Raw genomic sequence first — 26,196 nt, 5'->3', positions numbered from 1 at the left:
CTGTTTTCACTTCCCTTAAATTACATCACATTAAAATTTTAAAAAGGATGCTTCTTTTTATAGAAAATGAGACTGAAGCTTCTTTAAAAAACACATATGAATTAAAATTATCAGCAGGCCAAGGAAATTTAAGCTAGTAATTGGGTGGCACAGGGCTGAAGAATAGACAACATGGTAATCTAACCAGTGATTGTGTGCTGCATACCCAAAATGTGGCTTTCTACCCTGGTGGGCTTCCATGAGGGAAGTGAACAGGATGTTTTTCCTGCCTTCTCAGAAACTTCTGGAAACCAGTCTAACACTGTATCAAAGGGCACCATGAACACTTACTCTCCATGTGCCCAAGATGGTCCAGAAAACAAGATTCCTCAAAACGGCTTCTATGAAACCCTTTTATTCCCGTACTAAGTGCAGTGAAATCAGACATGGAATACGGAGGGAAATGCCCCCCAGGGTGGTGGCAGCAGGTGAGGTGACTTACAGGGTGGAGAGGGAGTGCAGCGTGTCGAAGGAGCCGGGTGCCACCGTGCTGATCTGGTTGTCATACAGCGAGAGCAGGCGCACAGAGCTCAGCCCCGTGAAGCTGTCATTGCCCACACAGCTCACCCTGTTGCTCCTCAGCATCCTGAGAAAGAAGGGCCAACATTTTTCAGCTCAGACTGGGCAGGGACCAGTGCTGAACAGGCTGCTCCAGTTTCCCCTAAGTGTTTGGGTTTTTTATTTTTTATTTATTTTTCTTTCAATACCAGAAGCAGTAATTATGAACTTTTAATTGACGAGAAATGAAACTGATTGAAATTCCTGAAATCAGAGAAACACAGCAGCCTTCTCTTCATGTTTTCAAGGCTGATGACTCCAAAACTGCTATTTACATAGAGCAGAGGCTTCTACCAGCTTTCCTCCTCTTGAGGTCCCTTTTATTTCATTTTTCTTAGGACAAATTCTAGAAACCACTTCTACTGCATTCAAAAGAAAACAGCATTCCTCCTCAGCATGTCTCTAAGACAGTATAAATTTCAGAATTCCAAGCTACTCTGAAATCTCTCAAATTTCTATAAAACTTGAGAGCTTTGAAGTCTGTTGTTCTCCTCTCTGTCCACCAAAAGATGGTAATTTTCCTCTGTGCTCTTGTCTAGGACTTGCTGCTTTAAACAATTTCAGCTGATTTAACTGCAAGGTTAGAATTTGCAGATGTGATTTATTTAAAATACCTAATGTCTATGGAGAGCTGAAACCCCAAAGACCATTTAATCTTGGCTCTGGTCTGCAGATCTGAAGGACAAGCTCTCTGAAGAAGGCCAAGATGCTGTAGATTGTATAAACATCTTTTTTGAGTGGAAAGAACTAAACTGTTTCATGGAAAGAATGAAATTAGTTCAAGCTATAGTGCTTTTAATCTTGCCTTCACTGTTGAAATGACAAAAAAATTACTTAGGAGAGAATAATTTCCCACATTTCAATACACACCAGAACAATTTCTTCCTCCAGCAAAATTCCCAGTAATGGTTGAGCTGAAATGAATCAGACTCCATTACATAAAATGTGTAATTCCCGTGCACAATTCTGTTACTTTGATGATTATTCCCATTTCCATTCCTGAAGTTGGATATTTACCCATTCTCAACTGCTTCATTTCTTTAGAGGACTCATTATACCCATAATTAAGAACTAATAAATTAATATAATGCATAGCCTCTAGTAAAATAGAAATAAAACCTAAAACATGCTTAAATAATCCATAGCTAATTCTCAAAAATAATTTTCTTTCAGGACAGACATAATATTATTCTCATAAATACCTGTGAGAGAAGAAGAACACCCAATAATAGACTTACAGTGTTTTGAGACTTTCTAGTCCTTTGAACATTTTGTGTTGAACACTTTCCAAACGGTTGCTTGTGAGCAATAGTTCATTCACACCAGAGGCTCCATCAAATGCTCCTTCTTCTATATCTGTAATCTTGTTGTTGCTCAGGTTTCTATAACACATTGACAGAAACAGGTAAGAACGGAGGAGATTTTCTTTTATAAATGTCCTAAATTAACTGTTAAATGCTACAGACTGAATAAATTCAAGAAAGACTTAGAATCGTAGTTTTCCACTAAACTTGGAAAAGACCTCCAAAATCATCAATACAATCTTGATACAATAGCCAAGTTGTTGTGTAAAAGCACAAAACACAAATACATCATTGATCTTCAAACCAGTAAAAAAAATTTCAATGCTCTTCTAATTAAAGAAGCAAAGATTTTAAAAGTAATCTTTGGAAGATGGTTTTTAAATAATGGCAATTTCCCAATCTATGCTGCAGCCACACAAGAACATAATTTTCTAATTTTGAATCTCATCAGTAATATATTTTTTCAGGTCTCCACCCTTTGTAGCATTTTTAGATGAATTAATAACAAAATTATACTGTATCAGTACAGCACAACTAACTGCTCTGATTTATTTTCTCTTGATAGTCAAATATAAGAAAACAGTATCAACAGCAACATATGTAAAGGAAATGTGTGAATATAAACAGTACATGAAATGTTAATAATTTATGACATTAGTTAGAGAGGAGGATTTAAAAATAAGATAATTAATGTATATGTAATTTGCCTGCAAAGTGGGTCAAAATGTGGGGAAAATTACCTAAAATATTGCCAAAATACTTAGTGTTTACAATTTTAGTTGAAATATGGAAATTATACCCCAAATGGGTAGTATCTGTACTATATAGACATAAAAGCAAACATATGCAATAACACATATTTTCTTAAATACTTTTCATATTAGTGTTCTTTTGTTTGTTTCATATCATTATTTACAAAAGTACATAGCTACACATTAAACATTGTTATAATACACCAGTGATTTTTAAAAAGGTCTTAAAAACTCTCTGAGACAAAGGGAATGGAAGCAAAGCTAAAGACTTTTTGATGGAATTAATGGTGTTGGGAAGAAAATCAAATATTATTTGATGCAATTTCTAGAACAGTGTTTAAATCATTCAAAACAAGATAATATTTGCTACAAAAAACCCCCAGGAAATTGTGCCTTAATCTTCAGTGCTGACTACTCTCTCTAGCCTAGCTGAAATATAACCTACACCTTGCCTGTGATGAAGGATACAATCAGGTCATCAGTTAGGTTGGATAGGACCTTTAATATCATCAGGTTCAAGCATGTAATCCAGTACTGTAAAGTCCATTACAAACATGCTTCCCTAAATGCTTTAAATCTCTCCAGGGATGGCAAGACCACCACTTCTGTGGGTGATCTGTTCCACTGTTTGACAGCCCTTTCTATGGAGAAACCAAACTAAATCTCCTCTGCTGCAATTTGATATCATTTCCTCTCATCCTGTCACCCCCAGCTCAGTAGAACCTTTCAGATAGGTGTAAACAGTGATAAGGTCCCTGTTGAACTTCCATTTCTCCAGGCTAAACAACCCATTTGCTTAGCTGCTCCTCATCACACTTGGGCTCCATACCCTCCTGCAGCTTTGTTATCCTTCTCTGGACTCTTTCCAGCACCTCAATGTCTTTTTGGTAGAGATGAATCCAAAACTGAACAAACTATTCAAGATGTGGCCTCACCAATGACAAGCACTGAGGGACAACCCCTGCCCTGGTCCCACTGGCCACACCAGTGCTGGTACAGGTGCCACTGGCCTTCTTGGCCACCTGGGCACACCCTGGGTCATGTTCACCTGTCAACCAGCATCCCCAGGTCCTTTTCTGCTGGGCAGCTTTCCAGCCACTCTGCTCCAAGTCTGAGCTCTGCATGGGGAAGCTGTGACAGTGCAGGACTGGCACTTGGACCTGCTGAATTTCATGCTGTTGGCTTTGGCCCATCTATCCTGCAGAGCCTTCCTAACCCCAGATCATCCCTCCCACCCAACATGGTGTCATTCTCAAATTTGTGGAGAGTGAATTTAATCCTCTCATCCAGATTATCAATACATGTATTAAACACAGCTGATACTGAGCCCTAGGGAACACCACTTGTGACTGCCTGCCCACTGGATTTAACTTCATTCACCACCCTCTGGGCCCAGCCATCCAGTCATTCTTCTACCCAGTGATGTATGTGTCTGTCCAAGCCATGAACAGCCACTTTATCCAGGAGAGTGATGTGGGAAATGGTGTAAAAAGCTTAACTAAAGTCTAAGTAGACACCATCCACAATCACAGCTTTCATTTAGCTTCACAGTGGAGCTGTTCAGTCTGCATAGTGCTGTGGAAGACTGGAAGAAAGAAACTCATTATTTCTAATATCAGACAGCTTGGCCACGTCAAGCCCTCAGTTTCCTAAAACCATTTTTTGTTCTTGCTGTAACATGGATACTACTTCACCCACTTCACACAGATATTTAAAGATTAATGTTGCATAGCTAATCAATGTTGCAGTACATACACATGCTTTATTACTGATAAAGCATCAAATCAATGAAACATTTAAACCTCAATTTTTCAATGTCATCTGTGCAGAAAGATCTTTCCACCTATTTTGAACCTCCTGAAGAAATACAAGCTTCACATAAATATAGAATTCACTCATATTGGTGTCTCTGCAACATCAGTACTTCAGTTCTTTCCAGTGATGCTTAAGTAGTCACTATCTTATTCTCTCAATGGAAGAATGTTGTAATACTGATAACTATATTAGGAGGTTATGGAACAGTATTTTTAAAATAGTTAGCTTCTAATTTATGGGGTTTTTTTCATTTTTCCCCCTTTTCAATTAATCAGATTTTAGCTTTTGGGAGTTCCACCAGACAGCTACACCGAGACTGATAAATATTCATCCTTCTTTTGCCATTTGTCTTGAACACCTCATCAATTTAAAAGAAATACTGTTAAATAAGATCTGATATGTGTATAAATGTGTGTGTGTGTGTGTGTGTATGTATGTGCATGTATTACACATCAAGCATTTTTTTTTTATTATTTTGTAGAATCCTGCAATCATAGAATGTCTTAGGTTGGAAAAGACCTTAAATATTGTCTAGTTCCTGTCCCTCTGCTGTAGGCAGGGACAACTTTCACTGTATACTGATGAGGACATTAAATACAGACCCTAAAGGGACACTATTTGTCATTGATGTCTTGGGACTCTGAGCCACTGAGCATTACCCTCTGGATGCTGCTGTCCAAACAATTTCTTATCCATCTAGGTCCACCCATCAAATCCATTTCTACTCATTTAGATAGAAGGATGCTGGGGGGGTTGTCAAAGGCTTTACAGAAGTTCTGATAAATGATACCTATGGCCCTTCCCATGTCCACTGATGGTACATACTGATGGTACATACTGATACTTGATATTTCCAAAATACACTGTAGCTATAAAAAGTGCTAATCTGAGATTCTTGAAGACTGAATAAAACAAGATATCTACTGATAGCACCAGAAAGATCACTCTTGTGCCAAACATCCTATATTGTTTTTTCTAAGTATTGCAGCCCAATTCAAAGTCATAAGGCCTACTCTGGTGGACAAGTAAAAAACAAGTTCATTTTACATTGCTGAGGTTTTAAAAATATTTTAATCTAAAAAAATCAGTAATGAATATTTAACTGATTGTGATCACGCCAGCAAGGATCTGTTTCAGGCTAACAATAGTTGAAGCAATACTCTTGCTCCCTTAAGGTTTTGATCACTAATATTGATCTCTTACAAATGGTGGTTACTTGGTGACTACCTATCTATTTTTACATGCATTTTTCTTCACTTACTATTTATGTCTGGATTTAATCCTAAAGTGACTGAGCACAGAGTCACAAAGTCTAACTAAACCATCTACATTCAAATATGTCTTTTACATAAGCTAAAGAAAAACTTTTCGTCGTCTTATTTTTAGCAACAATTGCACTTGGTAAGATTATAAACTACTCTTAGAATATTAGCTGTTAACATGGACTTTCATGGATGACCTATCAAACCACTTTTTCTCAGCCATTTAAATTTTGATACCCCCTCACCTAATGACCGTTTAATGAAGCACAGAATCAACGGCATGTCTTTAATGTGCTGAAAGAGGAGAGATTGTCTGGTTAGAGAGTAATACAGGAAGTTACAAAAGATTACTGGAATCTTTTCTAAGCAGCTTATCCCGTGAGCTCCCTGCTGTGGCTGCATAACAGACCAGCTGGCTGGATGCTGCTGCGAAGGTGCTGGAGCTGTGCACTGTGAGAAGGGCTGCTGGCACTGCCAAACCCATGCAGGAAAGCTGCCAACTCTGACCTACCTCAGGCATTAACTTAAACCCATTCTTGATTTTTGATTGGAATAAACTGAATCTTTTGTAGGTTAGAATAAGAAAGGTGGAGAGACACAGCAAGGAGCTAATCTACTATCTGAATAGACAAGGTCATTGAAGTTGCACTTACATTTTACGCAGCTGAGGAAGTTTCTTAAAGATTCCAGTAGCTTCCAGGACTGAAAATTCGTTGTTATTTAGTCTCCTAAAAGAAATTAAATCCATTTCAGAAAAACATGATTCAGGGATTGATACAGAATGTTCCACATTAAGCGAACTTCTCAGTCTGGTTTTCCTGAACATCTGATATTTAGCTGGTAGCTGAAGAACAAGTCCTTATATAGTGACATTTCCAATTTTGATAATTCCTGTGAATGAACATTCTCATTCTTGTGAATGAGCATTCTCATTAGTTAAACATAGGCATATATAAGACATTTTCAAAACCTGATCACAAAATTTTATACAGCTCAAACTGAAAAATTTTAACTTTTCAGTTAATAACATTCTAAGATTATGTTTTTAATTTTTCAAACAAAAATGTAACTAATGGAGGATTCCATGGCAACTTATAAATAAAAGTCTTTATGAAGGATATATAAACCACTGAAGATTAGTCTTATGTTCTTTAAAGAATATCAGGTGGAGTCTGCCATACATCTGGAGGTACTCACAGAACACTATTTACAAGAATGAAATAATTACTCTTCTTTTGAATAGGGAATGAGACCCACTGCATAGGTCTTCCCATTAATTTAAAAACACTTCCCTCACCATGATTTATCTCCATACAACTACAGCTGGCACACATACATTGCTTAAGGCAGCATTAAATGCTGACTTGTAACACTGGAGGAAGGTAAGAAGGTATGCAACAAGCAACAAATACTAGCTGGGCACTTCTCTCTCTATCAAGGCTTCCAGTATAATATACATTTAAGAGCAGCTAGGTTAGGGGAACATCAATATTTCAAAAGATACCTACATTGACCCAGTACTCCCTATTTTCTCTCTTGGAAAGAAAATGGAAATTATGAGCCTTAGATCTTTTATGTGCTCTAATAGAGCCACATTATTAAGGAAGGGAGTCTGTCCAGCATTTCTTTAGGAATCTTAAATAGGAAGGAGAAGATATGACTGATGAGACCACTGAGAATTGAAATTCAGCACATTTCTAAACCCAGAACACTTCTCAGAATTGCCTTATTGCAAGGCAAGTTTTAAAAAAAACCTTTTTTTGGGCAATTATATCCATCTTGAAAAATGGATCCTTTAACTCAGTATTCCAGCTGATCCTTTACTATTGCTTTGCACTGTACAATAATTATTTCCTATAATTTACATTCTACACTCCTATACATATATCCTGAAATGAAATTTGTATTAGTGCCCAATAGCACTCCTCCATCTTTCACATGTATGATAACCACATCCTTTTATCTTGACCTACTTGCTGTTTATGCCTCAGTCTTGTATTTCTGGGGCTAAATAGTTCTATCTAATTTCATATGTAGAATATTAATTTTTATTTTATTTAAATTGCATTTATTTTATTTAAATTATTATTCACACAATGTAATCAGAATTATTACAGATGACTGGAAAATTTACAGATGTGATGGGATTTCCATTCTAGAGCTTCATATTATATTTTGAGCCCAGTGCTCTTCACTGGTAAAGACAGCAACTATAGTTATTACCTATCAATCACTAGATCAAGAAAATGATCTTAAAATTACTTTTATCTGATTTATTCAAATAAACTACTGAAGTACCATACTCAAAACAAAAAAAGTAAACAGAAGCATTTGGTCATGATGTCTACACACTCTGTTTGTCTGGATTATTTGATGTCTTTTCCTGTTTTAGTAACACAATGGCTAAGATTTTGCATATTTTTAAACACTAGATGAACCTTCCTGGAAGCCTATATACTACAGTGATATTCATGCTTGCTAAAACTACCTTGTTAGGTGATCATCTATTGTAAAACCATTACAAAAACTCATCATATAAGACTGAAATTATTTTTTATTTAGCATTTCTCCCAGGGACGTTGTTTTGAGTGATTTCTGAAATGCTTCCTACATTTTCCTATATATTAGAAAGCTACCTGAAAAATACTTTATTTCTGGGGTGCAATTACAGACTTGTACTTTTTATCAAGTACTTTACTGTCAGATTACATAGATCATTCAATGTTTCTCTGGAAGACTGACAGCAAGTGACAAAATGGGAAGTTAGAACAGCAGTTAGTTGGTTTCGTTATTTTTTTTTAACTTCTACAATTAAGTATCTTTCTTGAAATATATTAATATTTTCGTATTTTTTATTTTAAAAATATACACAACAGACACTTTTTTAAGAGAATGACAGGACAGGCTGAGTTGGAAGAGACCAAGGGTCTCAGTTCCTGGCTGTCACTGAGCAGAGATCAGTCCCTGCCCCTCTTCTTCCTCTCCCAAAGTTGTAACTGCAGTGAGCTCTCCCCTCTTCTCCAGGCTGAACAGACCAAGTGACCCCAACCCCTCTTCAAGGCCCTTCACCATCTCTGTTCCCTACCTTTGGACAACTTTTTTCCTTACTTTTGATCTTGATTTCCAAGCTGAGATTCAACTCCAAAAATCACCCTGCAGAAATTAGTCTAGCTCTCCTCATAACCTAAACCAGCATCAATGTAACTTCACTCAAACAACTGCTTCTATATCACATTTTGTGGATTTAAAAAAAAAAAAAAAAAAAAAAAAAAGGCTAACTAGCTGCTATTCTCATACATGCCAGTAAATACTGTAAACTGCAAATCAAAGAATGGTCCTAGAACTAGACTGGGAAGTCCCAAGATGAACAACAAAGACAGTGCATCAAAGACCAGGAATAACAGCAGGAAATGAGGAAGAGCTGTAATTTTTGTGCTGGTGAGGCAAATACCAAAAGAATGTGTTTGGCTAGAGTAAATGGATTTCCAGCAGAAGTAAAAAAAATGAAAAATTAATTTCTCTATCCTCTCTAGATTATTTGCAAGACTGTTGAAATTTCTATTACATCAAATGACTTGAAAAACAATCTGTACAGCCTATCAAGTAGAAGGTTGAATAATGACTTTGCTACAGTTAAACACCATTGTACTTGGATAGAGTGCTGAAAAGGGCTCTTCAATGGCAAAAAATATAAAGTAAGCAATGATGGAAACTGAAGAGAGGTAGAGTCCACCTCAAACTAAAAGCTCCCATTAAAAAAAAAAAAAAAATTAAAAGAAGTGAAAGAAAATAACTTCTGTAATGGGGGAATGGTGGATTTTTTAATCCACTGACACCTTTAAGTAAGACTGGATATTTTCTGAAAGAAGTGCTGCAACCAAATACTTAGTAAAAATAAATTTTGTTGACTGAAATGTGTTTAGGATATAGAGTAGATGAGCCTTGATTATTTGATTGTTCCTTCTGAATTTAACAGGTAGGAACCATAATTATAGACAGAAAACACCTATCAGTATATCTTCCATGTGTAAATAAAGTAATCTAAAAAAACAATTAAAATGCTAAATTAAGATTATTATTTCTTCAGAGAAGAGACAATTAAACATGATTCCTCCTAAATATCAAAGCAATGCATGCTTAATCATTTCAACAATTCCACTCCTCTTCTCTTGGTTCAGTAACTTCATTTATAGAAGCACTACTTTATGGTCTCCTCCCAGACTTCAACCTGTCACCTATTCCATCAGCTTTTGTTCTTAAATTAAACAATTTTATCTCAAAATATCAGATAACATAACATGTATTTCTCCACTGAAATCTATCTCCCCTCACACAAAATTGTATCAATTTTTATTTCTTGCATTGTAATTTTCAGATTTGTAATAGGAACATGTTGTGGTTTAAACCCAGCAAGACACCACATTCAACACAGCCACTTGCTCTCCCCTCCACCATCAGGACCAGGGAGAGAACCAGAAGAGAAAAAGCTGGAAAACTCATGGGTAGAGATAAAGACAGTTTAATAGGGAAATAAAAAGCTATGCACACAAGCAAAGAAAACAAAAAATTAATTCACTGCTCTCCATGGGCAGGCAGGTGTTCAGCCACCCCCAGGAGAGCAGGCTCATTTAATTATAACAGTGCCTTGAGAAGACCAATGTCATCATTCCAAATGCCCCACCCTTCATCCTTCTTCCCCCCTTTACACTCTGAGCATGATCGCACATGGTCTGGAATATCCTCGGGTCAGTTTGGGTCACCTGTCCTGGCTGTGCCTCCTCCCAGCTTCTCATGCACCCCCAACCTCCTTGCCAGCAGAGAAGTAGAAAAAGCAGAAAAGACCTTGGCTCTGTGTAAGCCCTGCTCAGCAAGAACAAAAACAACTCTATATTATCAACCCTCTGTTCAAAATCAAAAGCCTATACTATCCACTGTGAAGGAAATTAACTCTACCCCAGCCAAAACCAGCACAGAAAATTACTAACTTCAACTCCTTCTTCCAGCTTAGGGCAGAAAAAAGTCTCTGTGTTTTAAAAATATTTCAGTTTTAAATCCCTTTTCCTGTCCAGATATTCAAATACTTAACACTAGTCTCATTATTTCATATCTGATGCCACAGTGTTGTTTTGATGGCAGCTGTGGGCTGCTCTTTTAAGAGGTGTGCCACCCTGTTGCTCATCTCACCCCTGCAGGTGACAACTTGATCACAATAATCTTGTCTCCACATCTCTATACTGCTTTACTATGTCAAATCAAAGTCCCATTTTTTTTGTCCCTCAACATTTTGCCTTGTTCTTTCAACTGAATCTCCCAGGAAAACCAGATATTTCCTTCCACCTTTACTCTGCAATGACAGTCACTTTTATCTGCCTTTCTGCCAATCCTTCAACCATCTCTGCAATTCCTTTTTATACATTCTTCGCACATGGAGAAACCTTTTAAAGCTGTCTTAATTTTATCTTTCATTCCCTCCTTGAAGATTACTTCAGTTTTAAAGCCCACAAATCATTCCCATATGGCACTTATTAAGCAAGTAATAATCTCTGAGTTAGTCTCTCCCCATCTCTATTCATCATATTATCTCATTTTCTCAGCTCTGTCCTGTTTGTCTGCTTTATCTTCCTCTGGTCTCCTGCCCAACAAATGTGATGTATGCTTTGCATTCAAAGAATAATCTCTGTTTAAACATCTAGGTAGCACTTTTTAAGACAGACCTCTGGTTACTGCATGCCCTACTTTCTCCTGCAGTTAAAAGTTGAAAGCAAAATAAACCCCACTACCTTTCAAAAAACTCCAAGTGGATTGCTCAGGTCGTGAAGAGCTAGAAACATAGGAGAATTATCTCATTTCTTTATCATGGGTTTTTAAGACTACATGATATTGAAATAATGCATAAATGGTTTTTATGAATATTTAGTCCTTTGAAGTGCACTACAGAGGTTACTTTCAATTTCTGCTGTTTGAAAAAAGTAAAGCTGTGGTTTTATATTTAACAATTTTTGTTTGTTTCTCCATAAGTAAATGATCTTTTATTATGGGTTCAACTTACAACTCTGCTGTGTATTGGGGAATGTGATCAGGAATTTTGTTGAGTTTCTGATTGGAGCAGTCCACTGTGGTCCCTTCACAGCGACATTTCTCAGGGCAAGCCAAATCTGCAAAGCAGTCTCCACTTAATTTGGATCTGTAATCTTCAGTGCCTGTAGAAGATTCAAGTCAAAACACAGATACTATGTCAATGAAGTATAAGATTTGCTTCTTGTGAGAGGGTTGAAAAGACGTCTGCAATGCAGATAATGGGTGGGCAACTTGGGAAATGTATGATAAACTTTGTGATACTGAACAGACACAAGGGCTTCAAGAGAGGGTTAAATATAGGGACTTAAGATATGCTGGAAAAAGAAACTGAGACCAACTTCACATAGCAGGATAACATTAACTTGAGCTTTTCACAGCTGTACTTTCTGCTGATTGTGTTGTCAGCCAATCTAGCCTTGTTTATAGCTAATCACACAAATGCCACTGTTTTTTTTAGAATTTATTTTCTTTCTCTGCATCAAGAATAAATAGATCCTGAATGCCACCTTTTCTCTTTCTCTGGTTACAAATTTGTATTGTTCACTGGACTTCATTAGCCTCTAGGTTTTTTTATAGTCCCGATACTCCACATCATCTCAACAAATAAGTTGAAAGCCCTGTTTTCAGCTTTAATTTTAAAAATGTGTGATCCTGACTTAAGCCTCAGCAGCTTGCCATGCTGTAGAAAGCTGCGTGACGTTCCATGGTGCTTGACAGAACCATGTTTTACTCATACCTCACAACCACATGGTTAGATCAAGCACAACAGAAAATCTCGCTACATTATCAAAACTGCATCCATTAGGCCAAGGATAAGAGCAAGGGAAAAGAGGAAGGAGTAGGTATAAATTACAGAAGCATTTGAAGTTTAATACTTGCTTACATGACATGGCATTCTTATTACCGAATGTCCAGTGCCACAGTAACAGTATCACTGTCACAGATTAAATAAAAATACAATATATGTAAAAAAAAGGAAAAAAGGGGAAAAAAAAAGAACCACATTCAAAGTTTCCTCCACCATTTCCCAGTGTCAGTCAAAGAAAACATCCTAAACATATCAGGAAAAAACATCCAGTAAGGAACTGAGGGTGGGTGACAAAGAAAACAAAGAGAAGCCGAAAGGACCTGTGGGTTCTTCTTGGACAAAGGTGAAAAGACTGAGACTAGCAGAAGGTGCATCAGGGCTGGGAGGTACACTGTGATTTAGTTCAGACACTGAACTTTACTTACAGCCAAAATGGTGAACTCCTGAAAAAGTAAAGATAGCCAAGAAGGAAAGAAAGACAGAGTAATGCCAATTAAGACAAAAACATGAACTAAGCTCTCACGTTCTCTACTTAACTTTCATTTGATTAGAAGATGGTGCTAGGGCCATTGTGTTCAGCAGGAAGAAGGAATAATTCATTTTGAGTGGCATTTAAAATTGGAGATAAGATTGGGGTATATTACAGATTTCATTCAGGATGGTGATCATGCCTCCCATGAATTATTCTTCACTATTTTGAATGTGTACTTTAAAAGCTGCTTCCTGAACATATATAGGAGTTACAAAATATTCTGAGTTGGAAAAAACCCACAAGGATCATCGAGTGAAATGTACATGCTATGCCATTTAAATCCTTAATAAACCAAATACAGGAGAAACAGATTGCTCATTGGAGGGGGAAAAACTCAACAGTCATCACATACTATGTTGTCTACCACTTGTAAATGTTTTAGTAATCCATATAATGAAACTACTATAGAGTACTTCTGTGAGGTAGCAGATAAATGATATTTTTTCAAATAAATGATTTAATACTTGAAAACCTTTAATCTTCCAAATTACTATAATGAAATTTTACTAAGAGTTCATCATGTCTGTGGAGCTACATCTCCAAATGACATTTTTAAAACAAATGCTAAAAATATTTTGGTGTTTAAAGAAATGCTAAGATTATTTTATAGTATCCTCTTAAGTATAAAGAAGTGTTTTTAGCACTTTTTAATAACCAATAAAGAAGTCTACAAATATGTCAGGTATTTTTTTTCTCCTGCACCCAGAGTACATCACTTTTGGCAGTTTAAATAATTAAATATTCAGGGACAATGCCTTCACCAACTAAAATACTTTTAGGTAGTATCTCCCTGATAATCTGATAGAAAGAGAAAGCAAAGGAAGTTGTATTTTAAGAAGTATGTATATAGCTGATTTTTAAAAATTTAATTATTTTTCTTCTTCTTCTTTCCCCTTACCCTGCCCTCCCCCAGGAATAGCATTTTTTAAAGGGTATGTAAATAAGCCTAAACTGCATGAGTGGCCATATCATAACCAGGCTGTGAAGACATTTACTGTCAAGAAAGCACTTCTAACTCACAAGCAAAAGTTGTGCTGGCAAGGTTGAGTAGAAGTCACTCTGTGGCAGGAATAGAGCTGTTCTACACATTAATGAATTGAGTGGTACTACAGGTTTGTGAAATTGAATCCCCCTGTTTTATGCTGCTTTAAAACATATTTTTGTGGATGCCAGTGCTGAAAAATTACTGCCTTATTTTATATTTCGTGTTTTTTTCATAGTCAAAACAACATATTAATATACGTGCATGAAGACCTTCACATGACTGCTGCAAATTTAAGTGTTACATTACACAGCATTTGGAGAAGAGCTGTTAAACATACCAGCTAAAGAGACAACAACTCAAATGACTGCAGAAGGATGATATGCCTGTAGTTCTTGAAAGAAGTACACTGGTGTCCTAATCAATTACTGTAGGTATTTTTCCAGATATTAAACCATGGCAGAAAATCTTGATTGCAAATCACATACAGTAATTCATCAATAGATGCATTATTCCCTTGTTTATTTGTTATTTATAATCTGTTATGAATATAATGCGAGTGATTTTTTTTTTTTTTCTATTAAGGAAACAGTGCACACATTGACAAGCAAGGTAAAAGAAAGAAAGATCCATATTTCAAAGAGCTAGGACCAACACTGGTAAATCTTTTTTAAAAATACCATACACTTATTGTAGCTTGAAGCAGTGTGTAAATTGGTATTCCACCCCAACTAAATTCATATCTTCTTTAATGGAAAGCGTTTCTGATTAACTGTATGCTTGTGACCACAGAATGCCTCTAATTAAGAATATCAGCTTTCTTTTCCAAGCATTCCACTGTGATTACCTAAACAAAGAAGGGTGAGCAAGCAGCAGATGCAGCCAGCGTAGAGCATGAAAGCAAGGCAAGAAAATGTTCATTTGTAGAATGTTTAAAGTTGTGCTAGCTCTTTGATGGCAGCATGGTTTCCTGTGTTTAAAAGCAGCTAAGGAGCTACATTTTAAAAACAGCAGCAGCAGAAAGGCAAGGTACAAGGTAAGTAAAAGTGTCAGTTAAAAGATGAACTAGCAGGTGCAACCTTCTAAATAATTTAAGTTTAGGTATAATTTTGGTAGGTTGTGTGCAAATCTGTGAGACAGAAAAAGGTAAACAGAGCTGCATGCTGAGCTCTTATATTCAGAAAACAGATTTACTAGTAGTCTACAAAGGAAAACTATGTATAGCTACAGGTAAAGACTAATGTTAATACACATGCATCAGTTTCCTAAAAGCTATGACAAACTTTGCTTTTGGGGGGAAAGGGAGAGAATATCTGCAGTTAGTCAATCTTACTGCAGAGCCAAACCTACCTGGAATGAAATACTGTTCTTTTGCTAAATAAAGAGACAAAAAAAAAAAATAGAAGATGCACCTGAATGTCAGCAAGCAAAGAATGAGTTTTATTAGATTAAAGTATGGATTGCAGTTAACTACAGATAATTTAGTGAAAAAAAAAAAAAAAAGTGTATTCACAACGAGAGCTGATAAACAACAAAGTGTGAATAGTCATAAATGTATCCGGAACACGGATAACAAAACCGTTTTCATCTGGTATTTGCACTTGAGACTGAATAAACTGTAGAATGCAAAATGCACCTGGAACAGCTGGATACCATATGACACAAGTTAGGATTTAAAGAAACGTAAGTAGGAAATGGAATAAGATTAGAAAAAGAAAACAGTAATTTTCAGTATGAAGCAAGCTCCCTGTATAAAAGGAATATGTTATGTTTCCATATTTAGCTTAGAAATTTTTAGATCTTTCACATATTCCAGAGCCCTGTGGAAATTTAAAAAAATGATTTATGGTAGTGATACTTGTAGTGAATAACTTTAGCATTTCATTCTGAAGTTTTATATATTACATTTATTTTGTTAGATTTAATGCTACTCAGAAACAGTGCCAAATATGTTAACTACAGTAATGTTCCGTGATCCAATAGTCTGTGACTTCCCAGATTTCCCTCTGTTCAGTCAACCAACTAAAAAAAAATTCTGTGATGTTTAATAATTCTGTAGAGAGACAGCTGCTTTCATTAGAACTTCCATAACCACTTTTTTTTATTTTTTTTTTTTTTTACCAATAAAGGAAAAATAGCAGCTGAAAGAATAAAATTACCTGAGCAGCGGAATTTCTTGCTTTTGATCTGGCCGATCCTTTTGTTTGCCAGCCGGCGGGGGCTGGTGCACCGGGCACCACTGGTCTCTATGGGGTTTGTGTGAAGGTAATCCGCCAGCCACTTCAGATGGCAGTCACAGATAAACGGGTTCTGAGCCAAATGCCTTTCATGGAGGAAAAAAACAACAATATCACTCATTATTTCCCCTTGGTCTCGGCAGCGCCCAGTGCTTTTTGTGCATTGTAGAATATGAAGTCATACTTGAGACATAAACAAGAACACACGTACAAGGTTTGGATTGCACGCAGAGGTGAGAAGGTGCCTTTTGCAATGGTCTGAAGCTTGTTGTCATACAGAGAAAGAAGATTCAGGTTGTGCAGATCCTGAAATGCATCAACTCGCAGACAATTGATCTTGTTGGCATTCAATAATCTGTTTAATGGAAGATAATCATAAAATTGAAAGAAATCGCTCCGTGTCACAGCTTCAACATTTTTCACAGATAATTCTTTGTGTACCTTTGGAACCAGAACAAGAGATGTAGTAACATAATAATAATTGACAATGACATAAGGAATTTCAGTCAATTGAAGTATCTTATTCAGATTATATGTATTCCTATATATTTGAACATTGGAGTTCAATTGTTTATATTTATTTAGCTAAAATCACATTTCTTCTATATGCTGGTAGAATGTCTGTGTGGCATTTGTGTACTGTGCAAAGAAACGAGCCTAAAAAATCAAGTATATTCCAAGAAAACTAGTTTCCCTTGCCAAATAAATAAACAAACAAAAAAGGAACTGAACACTGTGTTCATTAGCTGGAAGAGATTTGCAGTGGCACTTTTAATTATATGTTACTAATCAGCATGCTGCCACATTAACAGAGTTGTAGTAAAAACTGGTGGCATGGAATATATCCAAATCTGTCTTGGATCCTTTCTCCTCTGCATCTTCAAAGGGAACCTTTTCTTCCCTGTACCTCCCAGACTTTTAGTGTTAAAACAAACAAGCCAATCTAAACCAAGTCCTTTTGAAAAGTCATTCCATTAGATGCATTTTTATAGCCAAATATTTTTTTACTTTTTTCCATTTCAAGAAATGGTGGATTTGAAACCTAATGCTCTGATAAAATGTTTTGCCACACAAGTAGAAATTTACTCAGACCTAAATGTAATATACTCCCAATGTACAATGTTAAGATGTGGACATTTTTTAATATGGACTTGAGAGTTCGGAAAGGTCTTTTACCTTTCTTTTTTTTCTACCAGATCTGAAATGTATTCTATAGCTAAAACATCTTTATAAAGGAAAACAGGAAAAGTGTATCCTGTCCAACACTATACTATTTTTATGACTAAAGTAAATCAAAATGCAAACCTCTAGGTGGTGCTAGAACTTGAATTTTCATTGTATTTATTTACTGTTTTGCCATCCTCAATTAGTTATAGTAATAATAGCAATAATAGTAATAATAGTATTACTCAGTTAGTAATAGACATTTTGCCAACCACTTCATGGTAAAGTCTGGACATTAGATAATTCTAAGTATGTGTGAAGATGTTTTAGAGTCTTTAGGAAGACTCTAACTCAACAAGTCAGTTATTCTGGGACAAGTTCATTCTAAACCACCACTGTTGTTTCCTGGTCTGTTTAACCCATTTCTTTTACACTGTACACCTACTGCAGAGCCTCTTATGCTAAATGTCGGCAATCTTTGACAAACTTTTAACTAGACATTCCTTATTCCAATATAAAATCTAAACAGCAATGGTTTGAAAGCCGAAGTGTTAAACAAAGTAACAGCTCGAGTTCACAGATTCAAAGAATTGTACAGGGTGTCAGAAAACATGAGATGTCATCAAGGAAACTGTGGTGCAATATACTGTTCTTTCATGGATACAACTAGAAATGCAATTGCATAGCATTTCCACTATATATTTTCCCTTTTAAACTACACCAATATTCCTTCTATGGTTCCCACACAACTACATATATCCTATTTGCCATTTACAGTGTATCATATCTTTATGAGTTTTATCCTTAGAAATTCCACACAGGAGAATAATTTCATTTTAATCATCTTAGGCTGAAACATTAACTAATATGATCACATTTGTGGATGAATGGCAAGCTGGCCTACAACAGTCTTGACTATTTTGGTTTTAACATAATTTGGTTTTACTGTACTTTGATCTTACATGTGGGATTTCCTGCCAGTTCTTCTTCTGGTATAAATCTCTCATCATAATTATCCTTTTGAATGATCCCAAAATAGAGTAAATAAAAAAAAAAAAAAATACTTACAGCAGTTGCAGAGAAAAGAGTCCTTCAAATAGGCCCTTCGGAAGTTCTGTGATTTTATTGCCATAGAGGACTCTGTACCAGGAAACAAAGCAGGCAAAGCTACCATTATGAAAGGCATATGCTATGGGATTTTGACTTCAAAAACAGAGAAATTCCCGTTTTGCTGAAAGGAACTTAGTAACAACCACTTGATACTTGCAATATCCTTGTGGTGAGGGCAGGATCCCTTTCCCAAAAGGTGTGTAACCCAAAGAGCTCTCTGCAGAATCAGCACCTCTCTGATTACAGGCATACCAAGGGACCCTGCTAACGGGATTTGCTGTTTGCAACAACAACTAACTGAGGAATGAAAGATGTTTGGTTTTGTTCAACTCTTTGCCATGAACATATTTATTAAAAAAATCCATACATTATTACTGTCCAACTGTACAAAACTATTCAATTATCACTATTATTCTGAAACTATTATTACGACTTTTCAGAATTGATTGAATTCATAGCAAAATTTTGCATGGAGCCAAACAGCCAAAATAATCTCACTATAAGAATATGAGAAATTTTCTGCTGTTTACAGATCAAACAGATACCTACAGTGAATTGAGTGAACGTAAGCCCTGGAAAGCATCTGGAGCTGCTTCAGAGATCTGGTTATTGCTCAGGTCACTGAAACAAAATTTGATTTAATTAATTCAAGCTATTTTCAAAGTAATGGACTTTAAGATAATACACAATTAGAACTAACCATGAATGAGACAGAGAAATTGCAGTATTTATGAGACACTGCCAAAGCATTTTAATATAAAACCACTAAATTTGCAGTACATTGAAACAAAATGCATAGTTAAAAATAGTTCAAAACAGTTGAAAAAAAAAGGGACAAAGTATTTACTTTTCCTAATTGCTTAAGTGCATTTTTTGAAGAATCCTCTGGTTGTTACAACCCCACAGCTATATAGCCTCAAATTCTCTTTTTTCACTAGAATTTTCACTACAGTAACATATTGCTTCTATACAGAACTACATTAAACAATTTCAGTGTTTGGCAAAAGCTCAATTATTATCAATATAACAAAGATACTATATATGGTCTCAATAATCAGGCTACAATATCAGTTTACCTTCTGTCAGCCAAATTTTCTTAAGTGTTCACACATTAGCTGCAGTTCCCCTCTACCATCTTGACATATATATATCTATATCTATATATATATATATAGATATATATATATGTATCTGTTATTTGGTACGTACATTCTTCGAAGTTTTTTATAGGGAGAAAAAGCTCCAGGAGGGATGACCTTGATTGAATTTTGTTCTAACCGTCTGCAAAAGAATAGCAAGAATTTAAAAATATAAACCCCAAGCTAAACAAGTATCTAAAGCCATAAGAAACTAGAAGGAATAGACTTCAACAAAGAAGACAACTTCTTTCTTTTTCAGTATATTTTTTCTTTCCTTACCAAAAAAACCCCCAAAAAATATTGACTGAAACAAAATAACAAAAAACCACTGCACCAAACAACCAGCCAAACCTTTTAACCTGTAGAGAGTAATATTCTAAGTTAATACCAAATCTTGATTTTATATTCAAAGAAAAGTTATTTTCAGAGCATACAAGACTTATCTAAAATTTAAGACAGAATTGTCATCAAAAATTTCAATGCTGAATTAGTCTTTTTTTACTTTTGTGTTATTCACATATAGCAATTTTCGTATTTTTATTCAGAAATGCCTAAAGATTTCTGTGAAATAATTGAAATATACAAACCATGGAAATGGGAAGACGAATGTTCCTACAGACCAAATAATACATGTTGCTTCCTGCAAAAAGGCAACTTCCATATTTTGAAAGATGCACACAATTTCTTTAGATACTGTACACAAAATACTTTCTTTAAGATATAATACTACCACACTTCTTTAAACAAGTATTTAAATTTGTAAATTTTAAACTTGTAGCTAATGTTACTGGCCATGCTTGCTTTGTATATATAGTGACTGCAATTGAAAATTCTCATACTATAAAGTGTGAATTTCCTGATGGAAACAATTTTCCAAGAAGTCTTTGAACTTGTAGAGGTCTGCATATGGGAAATCAATGCAGATACAGACCTATGACCCAGGTGTCAATGAGTAAAAACAGAGTCAGTGATGAGCTTAAAACAGAAGCTACTTCCTCACATACCCCAATATATCATGGTTATGGCAGTGCAAATTTCTACTATGCGGAAATAAGGCAGGAAACTATTATACCAAAACTACTACAGGAAAAGCCATGATTATTCCAACCACATACCATGTTTACCTAATAAGCTCTCTATTTTTCTCTTTCCTGCACAGGTATCAACTCTATGATTTATGTACATAAAGACAATGCCAAAATCTTCTTAATAAAATTTATCAAAAATCTGTACGTTCACTGCATTATTCTAACTCACAAGAACCTTGCCCCAGAATTTAAGGTGAAAGAGCCTTTTTAAATTTAGATGCTGAAAAATTGGCCTATTTTTTTCTTTCATTCTTGTCCTTTCAACTGTCTTCTGTTTCACTTTAGTTCTGATTGAGACATATAGTCTGTGTGTGTGCAGTACAAATAATAAACTCATATATTTTGAGTAAGCTTTTCCAAGAAAATATTCTAACAGAGATTATTTCTTTTTGCAAAGTTTCTCAAGCGATTATGGTATAGACATGCTTTAATTTAGCAGAATTTTTTGCTGAATGGCTTGTGATGAGCTCAAGAAAAAAACCCAAAAAGCTCCAGAAAAATCTTCTAGACAAAGAAAAGCTCCAGAAAAATCTTCTAGACAAAGAAAACCTCACATCATCACAGCTCCTTTAGTCCTTTTTAGGAAAATGTTGTCACCTTGCTGTAGATTAAACACTGAAGGGAATCCCATGGCATAAGATGGAAAACCTTTTCCATAAACATGATGCTCATTCACACTCTTTGCCTTGGCTGAGATGTTTGGACCCATGAAACACATTTTGCATCACACTGGGAATGCTGACCAGGATACAAAAGCAACAAGATCACACCTGTCCCATACACTTGGGCTAGATGCAAAAGGCAAACACCTGAATAAGCAAACATTTCCTGAAATTAAGGCAAATACCAAGTTAGGGCACACTCGATTATTTTCTGTCCTTACATTAAAATTTTAGCTTAGTTCTCCCAGAAAATGAAGATGGTTATCAGCTAAGATAGTTTTTCCACTCAGGGGGCTAAATCAGGGAGAGGTAAACACTCCAGATAATAAAACTTCCTCATTTTGGTAACTGGAGAAACCCAATTACCCCATCCATGAGGAGCATGGTTGCCATCCATCCATTCCTGTTACACACTCTTTTTGGCAGCAAGCAACTGCCTAACCACCAGGGATAGCCTAACCTGACATTGATCAGATGTGGAGCTCTGAAAACCAGCCAAAGAGTTATCTTGCACAGGGAAACACACAAGGCACATGCAGAGGACTGGGAAGGAGAGGGACAGTAAAAAGGACAGGGAAGGATTAGGCCATAATACATAGGAGGTCTTGGATTGCCAGAGAAGGAAAATTGCTTCTGGGTATATGGTAAAGAGAAATTGCAGTAGCAATGCTCCCACATGAGGCTATCACAAGCCTTTTATAAAAGCTGCTTATTAGTCCAAGACGTAGAGATTCGTAACCCAGTGCTGGAGGGGCTCCAGTCTACATTCACACATCTTTAAACATAAAATAATCTTAACTAGGTGGGATAAGGCATGCAGCTCAAGGTCTAGCATTAAATTAGGACACAATATTTTCCAGTTTATTCTCCTTATTTAAAATACATATCAATTTTGTAAACTGAAGTACCTTACAGAATCCATGTAGGCCATTCTTCATGAGAAGATGGAATAGCAGATTTTATTTACTGCTGTCCAATTTGGCTACAAATTACATGGGTCCAAAACTCAAAGAAGTCTTGCTACAGCATATTTCTGAGAGGTCATTTCCTACCAATTCTAGCACCAATTCACTGGTGGATATGAAAAAGAACTTTATGTCAACTTTACCTAAAATTTTCTTTTAGTGAGATTTACATTCTAGCAGACAGAATGTTCAGTTCAGGGATATATTTACAAGCTCTTCTGGATAAAGGATTTGTTTTAGCAGGACCATCTAAGTGTGTCTTAACTTAAGCTGAATTGTAGGCAGAGAAACACATCATATTTTAGAAATGAGATTAACATAAAACAGGAAGAATAAAATTTTACAAATACAGAAGGAAAATCTTTTCTACCCCACTTTGTTTGTAAAGAAAGCAAATCAAATCCACATTTTCAAGCTTTGTTATCCTCTAATTTTCTGCTTTATCTTCATAGAATCAGCTGAATTTCACAGAGTGTAAATTTGTATCCACTATTCCAGAGAAAATCTAATTAGATATAATCCTGAGTCACAAAGTAGAGATAGACTAATATCTAAAGGAAATTTGCATTCTACTGATAAAACCCATAGTAATTAAAATCTCCTTTATATTAATGCCCTATATTAAATGAAATATTTTTAATTCTGGAATAGGATGGGTTATAGTTATCAATTACAGAGAAACTTAGCCATTAAGTGTTTGAAAATGACTTGGCTAGAAGTCGTGTTATGTCACCAAAGAACAACAACAACAACAAAAAAGCTTGCCAGTATTTTTCCATAAAATTTATATTAAATTTTGTTCACAACAGCTCCTTTCAAAGTTATTCCAGAAATTTTTTTTCTCTTATAAATGAGCATCTATGTATCATACGCAGTGTTGGTGGTTTCTTTTTCAAAAGTCACAGTCAATTTTAGTAGCATATTTAATAAGCTAAGATAATGGAGGAAGACAGTTAAGTACACTCTTCATCAAAGCTTGCATTGCCCATGTAAAAAACTACTCTGCCCACCACCACACAAACACTAATTAATGCTTTTAATATTAAGCCTCCATCTCCTTTTAGTGTTTCACTTCAAAGAGGTCCTGCATCGATACATAAGTGTTTTACTGTCTTTTAATGTTGCCAAGCTAGTTGAAACCTTTTTTGAAGACTATTCCCTAATCACTCCTATCTAGAAAATGTACTGTGAACATTTCTCTTTGGAAATCTTTCCCCTCTGCTTATCACTGCAGACACTGTAATGTACAACCACTTACTATTCGAAGAAACAAAGGTGCTTCTGCAGTTGTGACTTCCAACCTAATCAAATCAAATCAAAGTAGGTCCCCAGCCAGTAGACAGATTCTTCCCACGTGGTCCCCAGAGAGCCCTGTGACATGTAAATCACTTGACACTTTCCAGGAGGATGCTGTTCTGTACCACAAGCCTGAAGCACACCATCACTGATCACTGCTTCTGCACTTACAGAGACAGACAACATGCTTATTTACACTGACACTTTTAAACTAGCTTATTTTCCCACTATGAAAAGTCATTTCTGTGAATGACTGCTGCACCAGGAAAGAGGGCACACTGAGAATGGAGAACACCCTGTTCTCTACAGAATCATTTTTACTTTAAATCATGCAGATGGGATACAGTAGAGAATGGTAAAACGGTATACACAGAGATGTGCTGTACCTAAATATACCTAAAGACATCAGAGATGCATAAAATGCATTTTGTAATACTAAAAAAATTTAAGACATCTTGCTTAAGAAAATGTGAATTTGAATATGAAGGAGTAAATTAGACATATATTTTATAATTAAACAATCAGAAATAACATCTTGATTAAGATGACAGAATAGTGGCTTTAGCAGTTAATTAATCTAGACTTTTAATTCCAGTATCTCCTAATTTACAAAAAGTCTTTCAAGAAAGTTGTTAAGAAATCCCAAAAGAATTTTACTACAGAGAGAAAGTGTAAGCTGTGAAATGAGTCTGATGCATTGCACAGATGCTGATTATACATGGTAATAAAATTGACAGCTCTTTGCATTTTCCCCATCTGCTTTTAAAGTAAATGGCAAAAACAGCTGTCAAAAACCCAAAAAATAGATTTCAGTGATAGGATTCAGTATAGCTCCTGAAGCTGAAGAACTGAAATATGCAGCCAACACATCTCTCATCACATGCAACATCTGCCAGCTTTTGGGTTTTCTTTTTTGTTTGTTTTTAAAATAAGGAAACAGTAATGATCTCCCTTGCTAGAGGAATCCTTAAGGCTATTAAACAAAGTACCTTTTTTGTACTCCATAACTGCTCCTCTAGAGTGCTTAAATCCACTAACTGTCACTTCTAGCCTTAGCAGCAGCAGATTCTGTTGAAACCTGTGATATTATCCACATTCAACAAAACAAAAGATGTATTTTAAATGACTTCATTACTTGTATTTCTTACTTTCAGGCTCTAAGTCTGTGTATTAATAAATCTCTTTGACAGTTTCCTAAATATTTGTATATAAAGAATCACTGTCAATGTTGCCCTAAAGCTTGCCAAACTGTTAACATTCAGTCTAATTGTTCTATCAAATATTTCCTCAGGGGATTGATTTTAAATGACAGACAACTCCTTAGTCTGCATTACATCAAGAAAGTAATAAGAACTTCAATTCTAAAGCTATTAAACAATTCATTGCATTTATTCAAAAGCAAGTCTCAAACCTGCATTTCATTACAGAAAAGGCCATCTCATGCTCTGAACTCTAGAGCATCACTAATGAGGATGGGCTTGACATTCCTCCGTTGTTACAGGCTCAGGTTGTAGCAAAATACACCACTTGTTAAATAATTATTTGCTTAGTACTTTGGCTTCTGTCAGTGTGGCTCCAGTGCAATTAGCCTGAGTCACCCTGAGTCAAGTAAGTCTCTCTAATTAGCCCATTTTGATGAGAGTTCTTATACTACCAAACCTAGTCAAGCTGTCCAGGTAAGTCACAAAAAAACAGATACAACCCTGCTATACTCTTGGCTCATCATAAGCAAGGACCTGTCCCCTGTTCTAAAAGAGCAGAAACACTACCTTGAAAATCCCCCACTGTGTGAGACCAACAGGGTGACAGGAGCCCTCATTACCCCAACTATAGGCTAAATAATAGGTGGTCTTACACTACAAATTTGCCACAAAAGTTTTTTAACTGAGAATATGTATGTATTTAAAAATATAATTTATGAAGAAACACGTCAATGATGACAAAACACAAAATACTGAAAAGTCAGTATCCATAGTTTCTTTTAGAATTACTTTGCTCACATAATTGCTGAGGAAAAGTAATCAGTAGTGAAGAGCCATGTGTGAAAATAAAATCTAAGATTAACAGCACCTTCGGAGTGTGGCAGAGCTGTCAGAAATCTAAGAGGGTTTTTCTGGAAAAGCGACTGGGCCTTCTCCAGCTTCCCTTCCTGTGGTATAAAATATTCATTTATTCTATGCTTGAGTTATTTTCTTTCTTTCTCTTGGCAGCATCAGAGAGGTCCATCAAGGTGCCTCTTCCACTTAACATCCACAAGAAAATTGCACAAAACCCTGGGAGGTGGAATAGTGTTCCAGCTGCCCAGTACCTACTGCAGTGTCTAGAGACCAGCTCTGCTCTCATATGTTTCTTGTCCAGGTGTTTTGTTCTGTGTCTCTGTGTTCTCTTGACTCCTGAAATTATCC

At 35.9% G+C, this 26,196-nt stretch overlaps 1 protein-coding gene across 3 annotated transcripts in view; it reads right to left on the bottom strand.

Annotated features, from left to right (window-relative positions):
• Nucleotides 1-26,196, bottom strand: part of SLIT2 (slit guidance ligand 2) — a 258,823-nt gene that overhangs the window by 52,658 nt on the left and 179,969 nt on the right. For 2 of the 3 annotated variants that reach the window (XM_079306865.1, XM_079306863.1), the window contains exons 10-19: nt 19,851-19,922; nt 19,191-19,262; nt 18,600-18,671; nt 16,579-16,722; nt 16,290-16,453; nt 15,481-15,504; nt 11,780-11,930; nt 6,384-6,458; nt 1,836-1,979; nt 482-625 (exon numbers count right to left, since the gene is read on the bottom strand). In XM_079306865.1, the coding sequence (XP_079162991.1) occupies nt 482-625; nt 1,836-1,979; nt 6,384-6,458; nt 11,780-11,930; nt 15,481-15,504; nt 16,290-16,453; nt 16,579-16,722; nt 18,600-18,671; nt 19,191-19,262; nt 19,851-19,922 (1,062 nt within the window). The remainder of the gene's footprint in view (nt 1-481; nt 626-1,835; nt 1,980-6,383; nt 6,459-11,779; nt 11,931-15,480; nt 15,505-16,289; nt 16,454-16,578; nt 16,723-18,599; nt 18,672-19,190; nt 19,263-19,850; nt 19,923-26,196) is intronic. The other variant, XM_079306864.1, reaches the window with a different exon arrangement.

This window comes from Erithacus rubecula (assembly GCF_903797595.1).
Source record: "Erithacus rubecula genome assembly, chromosome: 5".
Classification (NCBI taxonomy): domain Eukaryota; kingdom Metazoa; phylum Chordata; class Aves; order Passeriformes; family Muscicapidae; genus Erithacus; species Erithacus rubecula.
Note: the sequence above shows the minus strand (reverse complement) of the source record. Positions and strands in the feature narration are given on the sequence as shown.